The sequence below is a fragment of the Neospora caninum genome, chromosome XI, assembly GCF_000208865.1.
Source record: "Neospora caninum Liverpool complete genome, chromosome XI".
Taxonomy (NCBI): Eukaryota; Apicomplexa; class Conoidasida; order Eucoccidiorida; family Sarcocystidae; genus Neospora; species Neospora caninum.
The window spans coordinates 3702169-3721311 of NC_018397.1; the positions used below are offsets into that span (position 1 = coordinate 3702169).

The following is a 19143-nucleotide window of genomic DNA, read 5'->3' on the forward strand; positions in this document are numbered from 1 at the left end:
CACGCGCGGCCCCCGCCTGCACCCTTGCCCGAAGAAGTGATACAGGCGCTCTTGTATGGGAAAAAAAGCACGGTGATTCCGTCCACTCGAGTGTACGCGACATTCATACACGGGTCCAGCTCGCCGCCGGACAACCGCTACGTGTATCCGACTCGGCCGCGCCAGTCACACACGACCAGAGAGCTGCAATATGCGGTTTCGTTTTTTGAGAGACCGAGACTGCAGAGAGGGTCACTGCATCGGACTCGGAGAGCCTGGATGGTTCACGCCAGTTGGAAGCGCACCCTTGGCGCCCTCAGCATCATCATCGCTCTTGTTCTGCTGGGGGTAAAATCCCGACCGCTCCGTCGTCGCATCGCACATTTCCTCCAGAAATTCAGACGGTGTGTCTGTCGGATCATAGCGGGCCGCGGGCGGTTGCCGCGTACTGGATTACTGGCGCTCCCCGTGGCAACGGAGAATGATGCAGCAGACGGCCAAGCCACGGACGGGGAGCGTCCAGGGCTGCTGCACGATGTTGAAGGTGTTTCATCCAGTTTCGAGGGAACAACGGATCCAAGCGAACATCGATCTACTCCGCCGAAGCGACAGGTCACGGCGAACGAACGAGGTGCTCGTACACCCGAAGCGCTCGCAAACGCCGGTGAAGAGCAAGATCGCCAGAGCCGCGCAGACGCTCCGGCGATTGCAATCGGCTCTCCCGTCCCGCGTCCACAGGCTTCTTCTGTCTCGTCCTCGAAAATGACAAAGTTTCCGCCGAACCAGCCAGGATCCAAATCGCACAGTTCAACGTGCAAGCCGCCACCAGGTAAACGTCCAGTGCTGGCGGAAGCGGGACGGGGAGAAGTCGAGGAGCCCGAGAAACCAAGGACTGCAGAAGGAACTGGTGAACATGGCGACCATGTGAAGCACCGCCCGCGATCGTTTTTCGAGAGATTTCCTTACTTCATTCCTTCGTCATCGGAAAACAGTGATGGGAACCGGAGCGACAGTCGACCGCTCGGCACGCGGCCGGAGACAGGCGGGAGTTGTGGGGCTCTCGCCATCTTAAGGAAAGGAAACAAGGCGATCTCTGCTTCCGCTTCTCTCCATGAAGCGCTGTGCGACTTGTCGATTCTGATTCAAGGAACAGAGCCTTCTACTTCTACAGAACCCGTAAACACAAGTATTCCCTTTTGCTTCAGTTTCCCGTCGCTCACGTCAGCCATGCATTCGTCGACAGACCTCGACACGCCTCGGTTCTCAGGCGACGGACCTCTGGGAAGGGATGAGGAAGACCGAGAACAGCGAGGAGGGCGAGAGGGAACGGTGCGGGCTTCGGATTCGCTACCCTCGTTTTCTTCTTCGTCTCGAGATGGCGGTCACTTGCTCAACTCGGGCAAACGACGAAGGAGCCTGGCCGAAAGATTCCCTCGCGCCTTCGCGGCGCGAGCAGGGAGTTTCCACGGCGACGGGAGGCAAGGAAGTGCTTTACGGTGGGTGATCGCTTCCCGAGGTGAAGCCCAAGAAGACCTACGAAGAAGGCGACTCGGCGCGTCCTCTCTGAACACGCCAGAGACAAATTCAGCCACGGACAAATCCACAGTGCCTTCTTCAGTGGGAGGCGAGCGGTGGGCTCAGGGGAAAGAGACTCAAAATGACCGCAGGTCTTCTTCGACTGCATCGTCTTCGTCGGAATCTGCCTCCTCGAGTTCAAGTGCATGTACTCCGTCGTCTTCGCGCCCGCTCTCACAGCCCCGCGCTTCGGCCTTTGCCCCGCCACCTGCGTCACGCCCCGCCATCGTTTTCACGTTTCTTCCTGCTCGTGTACGGTCACATCCAGAACGCGTCTTCTCTTCACTGCTTTCCTCATCCGCGTTGCTGGTTCGGAAATGGGTCCGAGCGCTGTTCCGAGGGAGATGGCCGCTCAATCGCCTTTTTCCAGAGGCAGGGGGAAGCGCGTTCGGTGAAGAGAGCCCAGAGCGTTGCGGCGACGAAACAGGAAAGAAGCAAACAATCCGCCACAGGGAGCAAAGAGAAGAGAGAGGTCGAGGCGAGGACTCGCAAGCGAGTCTGACTGCTCTATCGGGCAGGGAAATGGCGGCGAAGATGCGGGAGGCTTCTTTATGTCAGCAGTTTCTTCGCCTGCTGCGTCTGGCGTTGCCGAAGGAGAAACTGTGTTCCTCCGAGGGGTTCTATCTCGTGGTACTGCTCTCGACACTCATCAGTCGCACCTTCCTCTCCATCTGGATAGCGTCCGTGAACGGCCGCGTCGTGGAAGGCATCATCCGGCAAGACGGAAAAAAGTTCCTGCGAGGTCTGGGCCTCTTGGTGGCGTACGCGGTACCGGCAGCTCTGGTAAATGCGGCGATCCAGTTCTCCGAAAAGAGCTTGGGCGTTCTGCTTCGGAAGAACTTAACCGACACCCTGGTGAAGAAGTACCTCACGGGGCTTACGTTCTACCAGATGGTAAGAGGACCGGAGGCAACCCAAGAGGCAGACGGGAAGCGGAGCTCACGGAAGAGGGAGGAAAACCCACTTTGACTGCGTGGAGCAGAAAGCACGAGGTCGCTATATACCGCAAGTCCGTGCATCGCCGTCGCGTGTCTTTTCGCTTCGTGCGTCCTGTCTCTTTTCTGTGGAGTTCTCCTGCCTCTCTCTCTCTGGTGTCGGGCCTCTTTTCAGGTTGCGCTCGACGCGCGCGTGAACCACCCAGACGAGCTGCTGGCGAACACAACTGCCAGCTTTTGCATGCTTGTCGCCTCGCTTTTCTCCTCGTTTCTCAAACCGACCGTGGACATCGTCTTCCTGACTCGGTCGATTCTTCGGCACCTCGGCGTGAAGGCGCCGCTGTTCCTCGGCCTGTGGTATCTCCTCACAGCGGGCGTCCTTCACTGGGCCTCTCCGCCGATTGGAAAGAAGACTGCAAGGATGCATGAATTAGATGCCAAGTACCGAGGTGCGACCATGATTTGGAGGTTTTGTCGCTCTTAGCCCTTACTGCCTGTTTCCCCTTTTTTTTTCTCTACCCTTCTCAGCCCGTCACCGCGCTGTGTGTTTTTTTAAGCCTCAGCAGAATCCGCAGAGATAGGGTAACACTCTGAGCGTCTCACGCCCCCTTTTGCGTTCATAAGGGTGTCGTCTTCCTTTATCACTTTGGGTTCCCTGTCTCTTCCTCCCCTGGCGTTTCCCCGCCCTCTCCTGTCTTTCCAGCGCTGCACTCGGACCTTCTTCAACACAGCGAAGAAATTGCTTTCTACGGCGGAGGCAAACCTGCGGCTCTGCGACTGCAACGCGCCTTCGACGCAGCCTGCGTGTATCGCCAGCACATTTTTTTCATTTACCACCTTCTTATGGGGACTCTGGACATGCTCTTTGCCAAGCACATGTCAGTGGTCATGGGTTACGCGGTTGTGGCGCTTCCCGCGTTTCGAGAGAAACTCGAGGCTCTCTTGTCTCGGAGATCGGAGCCGCCGGCTTTGCTGGACATGACCGACTACGTTGAAGTCTTCACCGCGGCAGAACATGCGAAAAAAATCAGGCAAAAACGCTTCTCCGATGAAATGCAAAGTCGAGGCCTTCTCGCCAGAATCCCCAGCCGAGGAGACAAGAAGGAAGATATTGCACATGTAAGGCCAAGCAGGCGAACGGCCGAAACAAGGCAATGAAAAAGAAGCATCCCGTCGGGTTTTTGGTCTCTCGGTTTTAAGGTGATTCTGTTCTGCGACTGCCTCTCTTATGGACACGAAACCAAACGCACATTTCAGTCTTTGTGTTCCATCCCATTCCTCTAAAGGTCGTTTTGACTCTTCGCTCTTTCCGTAATTCCCCCCGCAACTGGCCTTTGCAGTTGTGACAGAATCCTCTAGGGAATTCACTTTGCCTCTTACCTGGGAGTTCCTCACCTTTTCGTCCGCACGGCTTCCTGTTCGCATTCCCGTTTTCAGGCGTACGTTCGAAACAGCACTCTCCTCATCAACCTAGCGAAAGCCGTAGGTCGCATAGTGCTGGCCTACAAGGAGGTTCAGCAGCTCGGGGGATACACAGAACGGCTCTACGAATTTCTTCAGGTCGTTGAAGATCTGCAAAGAGGCGTCTATTGCCCAACCGTCGCTTTGAACCGTAAGAAGGAACCGAACCCGCAGAGAGGAAGCGGATGCCGCATCGTTTCTCAGACGTGCATATCCAAATAGAGCGTGATCGGTGGACATGTGATTGCTTACTTGTAGCGCGGCATCTACACTGAGCTGTAGTCCTTTCGAGTTGCATTCTCCCTTTGGTTCCCTTTTGCTGTTGATGTGACAAACCTTCTGGCTCCTGAACAATTATATATATATATATATATATGTAATTGTTTACGTACGTACAAATCATCTATATATATATATATATATATATATATGCACGCACATGAATAATCGATACTTGATCCTCGTGGTGTATCCGGTCTCCCTGTGTTTTTGTTTCTGGCTTCAGAAGAGTCTAAAGGTAGAGAGGCCCACATACTTGCTTCTACAGGAAGGTTGGTAACGGAGAGCAACTCAAAGACAGTGGAATTCCGCAACGTGGCTGTCGTAACACCCGGTGGTCACGTGCTGCTTCAGAACCTCTCGTTCGCCATCCAAACCGGAAAAAACGTCTTTCTTTTGGGACCCAACGGCTGCGGGAAAACCTCCCTGTTTCGGATTCTAGGTAACGCCTAGATATTGCGTACACGGGAAACGAAGGCCGCTCCCTTTCAGCGAATATACTACATACATACATGCATATGTATATATATATATATATATATCTATATATATATATATATATATATATATATATTTGTCCTTCTATATTGTTAGAGGTATGTATATGTGTATATGACGGGATACATGCAGCTATATGCATATATATATATATATATATATATATATACATACGATTAACTATTTATCACCATCTGTGCGCGGATATGCATGAATAGATTTACACCCTTTGCGTGTTGACATTTCTGGATGTTTTGCCTGCACTCTTTCTTTTCTCTGTCATGTTTGTGTCTTTGGCTGCGCTCCGATCGGTGCTGATCCGTTTGACAAAAAGGGGAGACATCCGAATGGTGTTTTTCCTTGTGCTCTTGTTCACCTGCGATAACTGGGACGATAACTGGGACGCGGGCCAAGGGAATCGCTTCGTGAGGTTTGTTCCGTTGCATCCTGAGTTGCTGTTGCATGCCGTTTACTTTGCCTTTTGTTTTGACTGGGTCAGGACACCCAGAGAGATCTCGTAGAAACGGCGACAAGCAGTTGCCGCTCGCTCTGCCGCGGTCTGTGCCTTTATATCGTTTCTTCGTCTTTCTGGTCTTATCTTCAGGTGGGCTTTGGCCTCTCGTAGAAGGCGAAGTCCGGAAACCCAAGGCCTCCAAGCTGTTCTACATCCCTCAAAGGCCTTACATGCCCGAAGGAACACTTCGCGATCAGGTACAGTTTTTTCTCTATGTCTTCTCTCGTTTTGTCTCCTCTTGTTCTTCGGCCGTGGTCTGCCTTCCGTCTCTTCCTCTCGCTTTCTTTGTGGGGCGTATCTCTCCGCATTCATTTCCCCTCTTTTTTCTCAGGTGATTTACCCTATGGCGTACGAGGACTACATGCAGAGAGAGGCGGAGAACGACGAACAGCTGGAGGTATTGCTGCGCCTGGTCGGCCTCGGCCACCTTCTTGAGAGATTTCCGGAAAAGTGGGAGACGTGGCGAGACTGGCACGACGTCCTCAGTGGCGGCGAGAAGCAGCGCATGGCCTTTGCGCGCCTTTTCTTTCACCAGTAAGCGAAAAGAGGCGAGACGAAACACGAAAAAGAGGCGAGAGAAAAAGAGGCGAGAGGAAAAGCGGCGAGGATGGAAACAGCCCACTGCGGGAACAAACAAGAAAACGACAAGAGGGTGCATGCTTCAGGAGGCTGAATATCCAAAGCAGAACCCGAGTTAAATCCACGAGGTGTCGGCTCTTCTGTATTCAATCAGACAGCAACTGGGAAAATCGACGCGCTACCGCTCCAGCACTGTGATGTCCTTCAGAAGCGTCTTTGGTTTCGAAAGCCAGGGTTTGTCTCCTATCACCCTGCATCTTGCCTCTTGAGTTTCTCTGGCGCCCTGAAGAACCCAGTTCTGTCGCACTGTTTCACTTTTTTCAGACCGGTTTTTGCCATCTTGGACGAGGCGACGAGTGCAGTGTCGGTGGACATGGAGAGCACTCTGTACCGTCTCTGCCGCGAGCGCCACATCACGTTGATCACGATTTCCCACAACTTGAGTTTGCTGAAATACCACGAGTCGCTGCTTCGAATCTCCCCCGCGACGGCTGAAGACGGCCACGGCCCCGCCGGACAGCAGTGGTCCTTCGAGCCGACAGAGGGTTTGCGGCGTCTGGACAGCTACTCCTTTCTGCTCAACGTTGCAGATGATACCGACGCGCCGAGTCGAAACGCGCGTTTGCGCGAGAAGAAACGAGAGGGCCGATACAGCCCAGCGGAGGCCAGAGCGCGAGTCAGGGGCCGCGCGTTGCGCGAGAGACGCTGTGAGGTCGGTAGCATCGAGCACGGCGACACGGCAGAAGGTGGAGGTTGGATCGAGAGGCTATCCGAACTCGCGAGTGAATCCGAGGGAAGGAGAGGAAGCGAAAGAGAGGTCGAAGCTCGAGGACAGCCTCCAGAAGAGAGGAGAAGCGACAGGGAGGAAGACGACACACCAGCAACCCGTCCACGTAAACAGAGGCTTCGTCGCGGAAACACCCGATCAACACGTCAGGTGCTTGCGCCCGTGCATGCAGGCGCTTCCTACGAAGCCTCGCCTTCGGCTTCCTCCTCCTCGGGGAGATATCCGGAGGCGATTGAGATTCAGGCGGGAGGTTCCGTGTCACCTGTCGAGACAGACGGCCCGAGTCACACGCCGGAAGTGGGCGTGTGTGGAACCGAGGGCGAATGCGAGGGGTGGAGTCCATGCGGGGAGTCCGCGCGCGAAGAGCGGAGAAAAGAGACACGTTCGAGAGAAGCCCTACTAATTGAAGCCGACGCCGACGGAGACGCGGTCGTCGTGATTCAAGAAAGCGTATCGGATCTCGAAGAAGAGGAGCTGGTCCGAGCCTGCTTCTTTCGCCTTCCGCGATCGGCGGCTGGCTCGGACCTCTCCCACTCTCCAGAGGTCCTCAGTCGCCGCACCACGCGGTACCTTGCAGGAACTGAAGGCGCGGATCTGCCGCAAGCAAACGCGAACGGCAGCACACAACCCGAGACTTGGCCGACTGTGGAAGGCAATCGAGACGCGCAGCGGCTGTCGGAGACTGCGCATCCTTCTTTCAAATCCATAGAAGCGGAGCCGACCAGCGACCGCGGGTTTTGGGGGGTTCCAAATGCACCGGAGGTATCGCCGCTCCTCCTTGCGGCGGCCCAGATCGTGGCTGAAACGGACTTTTCTGTCGTGAAGAGCGGAGAGACCGGCGGCGCCGACGAGGTGGGCACGGCGCGGAAATCTTCAGAGGAAAGACAAGCACGGTTGTTTCCTCCGTTCTTCACTACCGCTCCCTCGTGTTCGTCGTCGACTCCACCTTGTCGGGGCGACTCGGTTTGTACTCGGAGAAGACACAGCGGCCCCGCCGAGGGACGGCTGCCGCTCTCAGCGGCACGTATCGGCGCGGCGGCAGCCGAAGCGACGGTGATGTGTCTGAAGCAGGCGAGAGAAAAACAGAAAAAACTCGAAGAAGGCGGACACAACGTTAGCTGGAAAGGCGACCAGTGCCACCCGGATCGAAGGAATGCCTAGAAGAAGGACAGAAGGGAAGCTGAGGGAGAGCGTGGGAGAACATCTCGGAGGAGCTGTGCGACGTTATTTAGATTCTTGCTTTCTATCAAGCGCAGGAGACGAAGACAAAGTTGCGGGGGGTCCTCCCTGGTTCCAGCGCTACACACAGGCTTGGTTGGCCGAATTGGAAACGACCTCGAAGCCAGGGCGGAGTCCTTTCTCTAATTTCACCTTCCTGTCATTTCTATGAACTGCAGCAGAGGCTCGTGGCTGCTCGCTGTGCTCCGTAGCGCGTTCTTCATAACTGCCTATGGAAAAAGGAAGTTCTCAAGTGCTTTATTCACGTCTCGCCAGCAGACGCAAGTGCAAACGCACACTCTCCACGCGTGAGTCACTGCATACGATCCAGCTAAATACTCCTTTTAGGCATGCATATGACCGTAACTCGCCTTGCACGCGTGCACGTTCCCCTATTCTCTGCGACGAACCAGCGGCTTTTGGCAAACCCTTTAACTCTTAGAACTTTGAGAGGCGGTCCCAGAAGCCAGCGTTGAGTGCATGCGATCTTCAGAGGACCCCGCTGAAAAGCATTAAGGTTCGCGTTCGCGAGCTAACTGCAACAAAACGCCGTGCATGCATTTCAGTCTGCATGCGAAGCACCAACTGGAGAGGCACATATACGTCAACGAACACAACCTCCGGGCCGCAATCGACTTCACGTGGAAACAAACCTTGAATAATCAACTGAAATAAAACTTTACCAGAAATCGTTTCTGCTTCGGTTCTTTCGGAAAACAAACTACTGAAAAAAACACTCCCACCGTGACAGGTCCTCGTTTCGCACAGAAGTAAATACTTGCATAGGCAAAAATATACCCACACATATATATAAAGACACGCAAACACAAGCAAATATATATATATATATATATATATATATATGAATACATAGATATGGGTAGACATATTGGTACATGCATGCACGAAGCATTTTCAAATCTGCGCAGAGGACAAGGGGGGGAGAGGGTTTGGATGCCGGCTTTGTCTCTTTGTCTCCTTCCTGTGTTTGCTTGAGCAAGCAGCCACTTTGCTCCCTTGCATATGATTCTTGGAGATAGAGAGACAAATCCCATCGATTGCTGCGTACTGATCACGGAAAACAGCTCAGCGCTTGGCAGGGATCCTATAGCAGAGAGACGAACATGTGCGTGCTTCTTATCGTCTATGCCCGCACAACACGGCAATCGAGACTTCTTCCAGCCCCCTAGGAGCGTTCGCTTCCGCCTCTCCTTTTGTTCTGCTCGTTGCCCTTCCTGATTCTCCTTTCACCCTCAGACAGACTCACAGAACGCGAGTGTCGAAGAAATGTCTCATCTGCATTTTCTCCTCCCCGCGTTCTTCTCACACTCATGTAGGAGCTTTCTCCACTCGTCTTCCCCCCTTTTCCTCCGTTTCAACCGACCCGAGGTTTGTATGTGGAGAGTTCGATACCCGCATGCGTCCTTCTTCTCTCTCCCCTTGTCTTCCTCTCTCCCCTTGTCTTTCTATCTCTCTCGTTTGCTTCCTCTGACCGTTTCACTGCCTTGTCTCTGCCAGGGTGTTGCTCCCCGGATTCATCTCTGAGACTCCTGCATGGACATCCAAGGCCGGCTTCCCGATTAGGCACTGGGAGGGCCAGCGAGAGTCGGAGTTCCACTCCTTCAGATCCTCCGCAATTCCGCCCTCCACTGGACCGCCCTCGGCGCCTGCCTCTGCGCGCCACGTACCCGCTGCTGGTCGCCGGCTGCCTGGTCTCGGCCCAGCTGCATGCGGCGAGACAGGCCTCCCCATGAGGACGATTTCTGTGGTTCTTCCTGCGGCTTCTACCCTCGTGCTGTCCGCGTCTGCGTGCTTCCGATCCAGGCGGTCGTTCATCCGCTTTCGAACCGACTTGGCGAGCATCACGAGAGGAATCGGAAAGACCGTGCCGATGGCGAAGAGCCAACCAAGGAGAAGACTCCAGTCGGGCCAGCCTTCGGCATACCTCCACCCGCGACACGAAGGACCGCGGAACTCCGCCGCGCATGTGCAGAGCCCCGTGCTTGCGTTGCATGCACCGTGTCCCTCTTCCGCGTTGCAGTTTTCTGGGCACCAGATCTCCGTCTCTGAGGACAACCGAGAGCTGCAGTCCAAGCCGCCCCATCCTGGGAGACAAAAACACATGCTGAAGTCGATGCACTCAGAGGAGGACGAGGAATCGGAATCAGACGCGAGATAAGACCGAGCAGCAGGAGCGGACGAGGGAGAAGCAGGAGCGGACGAGGGAGAAGTAGGAGGGGACGAGGGAGAAGACTTGGATGGTGCGGAAGAAGGTATCCGCTCAAGGAAGGAAGACGGCGAAGATAGAGAGACGGAAGAAAGAGACGCCGAGTAGGCAGGAAGTTCTCCAGAAGCCGCCAGGCGCCTGTTTTGTTTGTGAGCTTGCGAGGACACCAACACCTTCTGTGAAAGACCAAGCCTAGTCTGTGCATCTGGCGTATGTTCAATTGTCCTCCCTTCTTCCTCTTCATCGGCGCCTTCCTCACTGGTTAACCGCCGTGCCTCTTGTTCCTGGGACCGGCCGCTTTCTCTCGCCAGAGAAATCTCACCTCCAGAGAAACTGGAATTCTCCTCGGAAGAAGGCTGCGATGACGCAGATTGCGACGGGGAAGGGGGAGAAGAAGAAGAGGGAGAGGAAGAAGAAGAGGGAGAGGAAGAAGAAGAAGAGGGAGAAGAAGAAGAAGAGGGAGAGGAAGAAGAAGAGGGAGAAGAAGAAGAGGGAGAGGAAGAAGAGGGAGAGGAAGAAGAGGGAGAGGAAGAAGAAGAGGGAGAAGAAGAGGGAGAGGAAGAAGAGGGAGAGGAAGAAGAGGGAGAGGAAGAAGGGGGAGAAGACGAGCGAGAGAGCGACGGGGAAGAGGTTGAACCGGGCAAAGAGGCTGAAGACTCGACTGAGGAATCGTCATGCTGGGGTGACGAGGAGGCTGAAGAGCCGCCCTTCTCTGAGGGGCAATTTCCAGAGAAGCAGTTCTTTCCCGCCTCGAGATTTCTTCCGTCTCTCGCATCTGTCCTGGCACCTGTCGCCTTGCCCGGTTCCCGCTTCGCGTCAGGATCGTGCGCTGGGGCTGCCGGGTTCCCCTGCGCTTCCAGGTCCGCTCCACCGATCTGGTGTGGATCATCGCCCTTGTTCTCGTCTCCTGCTGTCTCCCTCTCTGTCGCCGCGAGCGCGAAGCGGGAGATCTCTTCGCCACACAACACACATTTTCCGTGGCCATTGCATGCGACGGGGCTGCCTAGACACCCGCGCCCCCTGTCGCTGCGCTGTTTCTGGCCGAGGCCAGCATGCGGGGAGGACGGGGAGGCGAACCAGTGCACGCCGCAGAGAGTGAGGAGAAGGAGCAGAACTGGTAGGAAGACAGTGAAGTAGCGCCGCATGTGGGGCGAGGAAACGAGGAAGAGGGAAAACACGTCCAGCTTCGCATTCCTTCTCCGGCGCCTTCGATCGTCTTCAGTCTGCCCGGGGTACGGAGAAGAGGGAGGACAGGCACACACGTCTTGCGCGTACCGTGGCGACAGAGGGTGAGGAGGAAGGTTCGAAGAAGCGTTCACACCCCAGAGAGACGCCTGCATAGCGGAAGCAGACGCGTCCTCCTGTGAGGACGGAAGAGCATTTGGAGGCAGAGACCGGTTTCCGACATCTCTCTGTCCTGTTTCTCTGCGTTCCTGCTCGGGGCGAAGCAGCCGAGGCGCGTCGCCTAGAGCAGGAGTTGGGCACGAAGGCGAAGCAGCGGGGCGAGGAGGCGCCGGACTGTCCGGCAGCGGCGCGTCTGCGAGGACACTCGAGAGCTGCGGGGCGAGAGTCTGGATGTCGTAATGCAGGACGACTGCAAGAACTTCGCACAGAGCAACGAGACACAGCGACACAGTTCCGGCGAAGGTGTCGAGCAGATCCACCCAGTAGATGCCGACCGGGGAGACGAAGACGATGCCGAGGAGGAAGAGAAACACCGAGAGAAGCAGAGCGAGGACCGTCTTGGGCAAGGCGCGAAAGAGCGAGGCTTCAATCCACGCCGTCATGATCACCTCGAGCATCGCGAACTGGCTGTTCAAGCCCAGGCAGACAAAGAGAGAAAAGAAGCACACCGAAAAGAAGGCAGCCCCAGGCAGCGTGCCGAGCGCGAACGGGTAGGCCACGAAGACCACACCGCTCCCCACTCGCGCGACCTGAAAACAGGAGAAAAGAGGGAAATGGGGAAGTCGAAAACGGAGACGCGAGAGCGAGAAAAACCGAGGAGGAACGAGAAACAAACGTGGAAGGGCCGAAGGAGAGAGGAGACTGAAAGCAAAACGTGGCAACGCGGCAAACAAGGCAACCATAGTCACAGCTGTCTCCATCGAGCTGTAGGTTGAAAGAACCAGAGAGAAGAGAGACACGGAGACAGAGACAGAGAAAAGTAGCAAAGGAGAGAGAAACGTGTGGAAGAAAAGAGACGGAAGGCGGAACAACCCTGCAGACCAGCGTGTGCAGCGCTGTCAGGTGGTTTTCAACAGCGAAAATGCCCACACGGCTCGCCGATAAGCGCTTTAACGACAGAGCATGCGCGATTGTTTCGCCTGTCTACACGGCCGCACCTCGTCTACGGGCTGCCCAGACACCTGGGCCATGTGGCCAATGACGGCGAAGACTCCCAGGCCAGCTAGGAAAGCAGTCACTGCACTGATGCTCGTCACCACGATGGCGTCCGTGACAAAGTTGTTCTTCACTGAATTAAAGGACGCGTAGTTCACCAGTGAACCCCAGGCAATGCCGAGGCTGAAGAAAACTTGCGAACCTGCGACTGCCCACGTGCGAGGCTCCAGAAGCAACTGCCACTGGGGGGTGAAGTAGTACGAAAGCCCCAGACCTGGACGCGCACGAGAAGAATCAAACGGGGAAAGCAACGGGAAAACGCTGGTGATTTCCATCTGATCGTGACCCCAAACACAGCCGCTCAACTCTACGTATCTACATATACATCTACATATATGCTTATATATGCACGCGCTCATATATATATATATATATATATATATATATATATATATCTGAAGATAGTCTCAGATGTACATGAGCATATACAGGTTCAAAACTTCAATCATGCAGATATACATATATATGTATACATATGTTCGATTCTGCACGTTTTGGGTTACAACATAGAACTGGACTCCAGAGTGCGATCTGGTCTCACATTCTCGTAAATGCCGATTTGGAGGTTTCAAAAACTTCTTGTCTCTAAAACCAGACGAAAAACGTTCAGGAACAACGCCCATCAATCACAGTCATATATATATATATATATATATATATATATATATATGTGCGCAGAAATAAGTAGATAGATGGGCAGGCAGACACGCAGCTTTCTCGGAGCCGGGAAGGCTTATTTTTGTTCTCGACGTTGTGGCTTACTTGAACCCGAGAGGGAGAGGCCGCGACCAATCATGAGGAGAAGGCCGACGTAGGGCACAGTGGCGGTGAAGAAGACAGCCTTTCCTGTGGGGCGGAGACTCCGCCAGAGACTCAGGAAGGAGAGCAGCCAGGCGGCGAAGAGGCAAAATAGCAGATGAAAATTGAATGAGATGGAGAGGCCTTCGGGAGTCCCGCCGCTCATGCTGAAAAACGGAAACGGGAGACAACAGCAAGCTGAAGAGCGCGCGAGAAACGGGCTAAAGATAGCGACAAACGCGAGGAGTCCAAGTGAATCGACCTCGAGCGGGAAACAGAGAACGAATGGAAGGGGAGACACAGTGCGGTGTACGGTCAATTTAGGGTCCTTCCTTCATCCCTTTTGCAAGCTGAGAGAGTGAAATCCGAGAAACCTAGACCACCCAGAAATTCACCGCAGATCGCGGGGAAAAGGAGACTGTTTCCGCTACCCCTCGTTTTTTCTGTGGCATTTGCATTCGCTCCTTTCCACTCTCTGTGCCACTCTGGTTTGTTTCGTTTCTCGTCCCTTTCTTTGGCAGCATTCCCGTCTGTTTTTTGCTCTTCATTTCTTCCGTCTACACAAATTCTCCCCTCCGTTCGGGAACCCCGGCGACAAAGGCCTTCTTCGGTTTCCGACAAACTCGCGCTGCACTCGTCGGTCAGAGCCTGAATCGCTGGACAGTCACACCAGCCCTCCAACCTCTTTTCCCGTCTTCCCGGTTGTTTTTTCTTCCTCCGCTTTCGCCGCTTTTCCTTGCCGCGCGTCTCCTCGCGCACCTTTCGCTCTTTCGGAGGCAGTCGACGAGGAAGAATCTTTTCACGGCGTCCACAGGATTGAGCGCTTCGCCGTCGCTCGCCCAAGGCAGTGTGGGCCCGAAGGAGTGGAAGAGGAAGAACAACGCCCAGGCGAGAACAACGTTGTAGTAGACGGCGCATACGAGCGCGAGACACACAGAGCTCAGTCCGATTCCCGCAAAGACGGGGGAAATCGACTTCCACGCGCGCATGAATCCTTCTTGCGTCTTTTGCCCCACCACAGATTCGAGGAGGAACATGGGGAATCCGACGAGGAGAAGGCAAACAAAGTAGGCAATTAGAAACGCCCCTGCGCCGTTCGCGTAACACAAGTAGGGAAACCTCCACATGTTGCTCAGGCCGACGCCGTAGCAAACACTCTTCAGGATGTACTCCTCTTTGTTCTTCCAGCGTGCGCGCGACGAGACGGACGAAAAGAGGAAGAGCCGCGCGAAACATCCGTCAGACTCCGACCCGTCTCCCCGAGACGTGTCGGCCCTCTCCCCTCCGCAGCTGCGGAACTCAGGCGGACACGGCCGAGAGGAAGAGCGGCGTTCGAGAGACTCCTCGCTTTTGTGCGGCAGCGCGAGTTCCACGTGCTTTGCGAGCTCAAGCGTTGACGGCTGGGAAGGCGATTGAAGAACGGCGCTGGCGATTGGCGAGTCGAAATCTGCGCACTCTCCGGGAGACGCGGCGAGGCGTCCCGCCCGGTGTGGGGCTAAACTCGCGGACGCCGAGACGGGGCAGGAGAAGTTGCCAAGAGTCAAACTCATCGTCGTGTCTCTCGCCATCACTGGCAACGCAGCGGCTTTGGCTAGGCGAAGCAGGCGCGAGGTTTTGTCTTCCTCGCGATGGCTGTTTTGTCTTCTCTCTTCTCTCCGCTGACACGATTCCCTCAAACGGTCGCCTCCAGGGAGTCGGGCTGAAGCGACCCTCGACAGAGGGTGCGTCTGATTCCCTTCGAACTGCTGGGGTTGGTCGGAAGCTGTGCCTTCAAACCACCCTTCTTCTCTCCTTATTGCATCTCCTTCGTTTCGCGGCGTTCCTTCTTCGGACTCCCTTCTCGCCTCTCCGCGCCCATGGAGCAGGTTCCTCCACCCCTTGTCGATCTCTCCCTCGAGTGTCCCTTTTTCTCTTCTCGAGTCTCCTGCGAGCCTCCCTTGAGTCCGCGACGGACAAGAAGAGCGCGCGCGAGACTGCCGACCACGAGCAGGTTCGTCTCGCGCCGTGGGCTGACTCTCTCCCGGAGCTCGTCCGGGCGTCGCGCACGCCTTGATCCCAGCTTTTCCTCGGCCAGAAACGGACGGAGAAGCGGCACCGGAGGAAGAGGACGGAGAGAAAGGCGCTCGATTTCGAGGGTCGTCTCGGAGGAAAGAACGTCTTCGACGTACGCCGCAGGAGGAAGAGGAAATGGCATCTGAGTGGTCTTCTGGGCTGTCCCCGTTTTTCCGCGAAGGCCGAGCCTCCGCCTCGAAGGACGAGCCTGCTGACGATGCGTCAAAAAGAGAGTCCATCTTCTCGAGCCCCAGAGCATACCTTTCTTCCTCACCCCTTCTCCCGAGCTTCCCACGCAACCAGGCTCCTCTCCCACTGTAACCGTTTTTCCCTCTCTGTCCTTCTTTATCTCTTTCTGTCTGCAGTTTCTGTCGGGTGTTCTCTCCTCATTGCCAGGCGGTCAACCTGCGGCGAGTCCAATCGCTTGCAAACGTCGAGGACTGAGGCTTTTTACATTTCAGTTCCGAGTTGGTGGCATCTTGGTCCTGCGAGGTCTGTTCCTCTCTCTCTCTCTCTCGCCCCGGCTTTGCGCCTGTGTTGAAACAGACACTGTGGTGGCGCGTCCTTCAACAAGGGAGGTCCGCTGTGCTCCCGCTCTTCTTCCAGTTTTCTTCGCTCCGATTCGCTATTTACCCACGAGCGTCTCCTCTACTTGATGCATGAACACGTCACGTTTGCCCTGGTTTATAGGCAGCTGCAGCTTTCTCCGTTTTTTTTGTTTCGCCGCAAGAGTGACAGCACGATCTTGTCTCCATGGCGCGCCTCCGCGTCCTCCTTTCCCGGAAAGCGAAGCTTCACTTCTGCCGATGCGTCTCCCACGAAAAACTCCGCTGGAAAATCGCGCCCTGATACGCTGTTTTCTTGCTGAGCAAGGCGCGTGCCCTGTTCCATCTCTCTCTGCCTGCACGGCTGCAACTGCTCTTCCGTCTCGTCTTTCTCTTGTTCTCTCTGGTCACGTTACTTCGTAGGAGGGAAGGCGCGCAGTACCGTTTCTCCTCCCTCGGGCCCTCTGCTGAAGTTCCTGTTTTCCCTCTCCACTTTCTCGTCGTTGCCGGTTCTCCGTCGGGTGAGTAGAGACAGCAGAGAGGAGTAGGCCTCGCCTACATCGTGGAACAGAAGGAGGAATGAGGTTTGTTACGTTCCGTAGAGTTGTAGGTAAAAGGTATGGTAGAGAGTTAGACTGGCGCTGGAGCACACAAGATAGAAGGAAACCGAGAAAACGGCGAGTCAGGCCGAGCGGCATGACAGCCCAGACGGCCGACTAGCAGGCACGGAGAGAAGGGTGGAGAGAAAACAAAGAAATGCCAGGAAGGAGAGACTCAACAAGACGATGATGAGGACCAATGTGCAAGGTGAGAAGCCAGAGGAAGACGAGCTGAGAAGGAAGAGAGAGCACGAGAGAAGAGAGAAAGAGACGGGGGAGAAGAAGGCAAAGGCAGCGATGAGCGACTAAAAAAGTGCTGACAGCGTTGGAAGGAAAGAGAGGGAAATCCTGGTAGAAAAGAGAAATAATCCTAAAGACACACTTTAGACAGCTCAAGTGTTGAGTTGTTCCTCTGCAGCGAGGCAAGGCTGCGCCACGAGACAGCCTTGCGGATCCTCTCTTTAGTCTTGCTATCAAAAAAACGAAACTCAGCTGCTTCCAGCAAACGAAACAGAGGGGATCAGAAGACGCGAGCGAGAGCGAAAAACGAAAGGCAATAACGTGTTTTGTGCATGCTCACACACTATTAACGAGAGAGTGTCCGTTGACGGAAAGAGAATAGGCGAAAGAGCAAGACAAAAAGCGCGGACCCTTCGTGAGTCGCGCGGCTGTATATACGCAGGTTGTCGCCTGTGACGCCGGCGGAAATTGACGCAGCGAAGCACACGTTCTCCCCTTCTCGGAGGCTTGTCGCTACGCCTGCCGGACACGACAAGAAACAAGGAAAGCTCTGGAAAACGAGAGAGAAGAACACGAGAGAGAAGACAAAGCGGGAGACGGAGGACTGGAGCATCGGTCTGGCTCTCTTCCTCACCCACGGGGCGCACAGCGGCCGAGATGGCCAACTAGACGGCGGGCCATTCTTTGCTGGCAGCGCGCACAGTTCTCTAGCTTTCCATTCATTCAGTCCGCCGATGCAAACGGCGAAAGCAGACAAAACCGAACAAGAAGGAGGGGAAGGATGGAAAAGAAGAAGCGAGAGAGAAAGCCGGTTTGTGTCTCGAACCGGGGAGGCGCGTGCGGACGGGGGACAAACGCGCTGGCGATATACACTGCAGCAGAGAGAGCACGCGGGAGAGATTCGCCGGACGCAAGGATACTTTTCTTTAGCTCTTCCTGCTTTTTCTGGAAATGCAAAGACTGATCAGAAAGAACCCTCGAGAAGAAAGGCAAGCGAAGGGCGAGTTTAATGACGAACGAACAGCGAGGAAGACCTCGCTACGTGACCGGTCTCATGCATCCCAGCCTCGAGCCGCGTGGAAGATGAAGGCTGTGCGGCTCTCACTTCCACGGCTCGGTTTCGCTTTTTCTCCTTACTTCTCTCCAGCGATCAGTTCCTGCGCGTTTGCCTAGGTTGGAAAGCGTGAAGGTTTCACCCGAGGGGCGAGCGAAATTGGTGAAATGTGAAGAACGCATTGTGGTTTCAGAGAAAGGGAGAAGGCCTCCTCATTATTTGCGGAGTGTGTGTGTGTGTGCGTCCAGTCCTTGTCTCTGCGCTCTGTCGCGGCCGACAAGAGCGTCCTGTGTTTCGGCGCCCGATGGCTACAGATGCATAGGTAGTATAGATGAATCTTCGCCTGTCTGTACTCATCTACTTTTCCTAGGCCTTTGTAAGTGTAAGAGGTTGTATTCACAAAGTGTACAAAGGGAAGTAGAGATTACGACAAACGCACACGCGGTGTAGAATGAGCTGACAAATGAGACTTGGTTCCCCCCGACACTCTCGATTCTATGACATAGATGACAGGGCGAAGCTGGAGAGAAGAGGAAAGGACACACACAAACGAGCGAGATAGCTAAGAAAAGGGCCGTTCCACGGGTCCTCGTTTGGGAGCCAGCGACTTCGGTCGCCCTTAGTTTCCCCTCGCGGTGTCTTCTGGTGCCGCAGAATTCGCAGTCCGTGTTTTTACTCACACGAGGCTCTTTGCATGCCCATGTACCACTTGATTTCCTACAAGTTTCGAACTAACGGTCTCTGTTCGCTGAGAAGCGGAGAGGCCACTGGCGTCAAAAAACACGTGTATCCGTCTTTCCCATGCGAAACATACGTGATCCAGATAAGAAATGCAAGCCATGTAGTCCCCTAAAGGGACGTGGTGCCTTCCCTGCAGGTGGCGTTGTGCGGTGTACGTACACCTCAACGAGGCTAGCTTGTACACATTCAGTAGCATAGGTGTTCTAGTAGATTCAAGTTTCGTCAGTTTTCGTTTCGATCCAGGTGAATTCCTTTTCCTCTCTCACTCTTTGTCGACATTTTTGGCATCCGTCTTTGAGGTTTAAAGGTATCACGTTTTGCCTGCCTGGATATCGGGCTCGGCGGTCCCGGCCTTGAGGTGTATGCACACCTGAGCCGCATCGCCAGGGAGACTCTATGTGGTGCCAGCGTCATTCCTGCACCCCATCCACCGTCCTTTTTAACGAAGATTATTGTCACGGAAAGATTCCCCGTGAGATGAAGCCTCCTTTCTGGCTTTCTGCCATGTTGCCTCTGCGCTTCACTTAAACCTGCAACTTTTCCGCTGCTCTGATCCGGCCAGCGTGGCAGATGCACGCCGGTGGGGCCTGCGTGGGTACAAAAAGAGACCCCGGAACGGCACGTGGCAAGCGAGCTGTTTTTGCACGGAAATGACACTTAAT

At 54.9% G+C, this 19143-nt stretch overlaps 2 protein-coding genes across 2 annotated transcripts; one reads left to right on the forward strand and one right to left on the reverse strand.

Annotated features, from left to right (window-relative positions):
- Window positions 1–258: 258 nt before the first annotated feature.
- Window positions 259–7768, forward strand: NCLIV_057400 (hypothetical protein; the record flags this gene model as incomplete). The annotated part of the gene is made up of 8 exons (XM_003885296.1): window positions 259–2448; window positions 2665–2938; window positions 3193–3608; window positions 3927–4101; window positions 4456–4671; window positions 5332–5438; window positions 5573–5775; window positions 6145–7768. The coding sequence occupies 8 exons, from the start codon at window positions 259–261 to the stop codon at window positions 7766–7768; spliced, it is 5205 nt and encodes a 1734-aa protein (XP_003885345.1).
- Window positions 7769–9322: 1554 nt separating this feature from the next.
- Window positions 9323–14818, reverse strand: NCLIV_057410 (putative sodium-and chloride-dependent neutral and basic amino acid transporter; the record flags this gene model as incomplete). The annotated part of the gene is made up of 4 exons (XM_003885297.1): window positions 9323–11986; window positions 12395–12666; window positions 13215–13417; window positions 14010–14818. The coding sequence occupies 4 exons, from the start codon at window positions 14816–14818 to the stop codon at window positions 9323–9325; spliced, it is 3948 nt and encodes a 1315-aa protein (XP_003885346.1).
- Between the last annotated feature and the right edge of the window lie 4325 nt (window positions 14819–19143).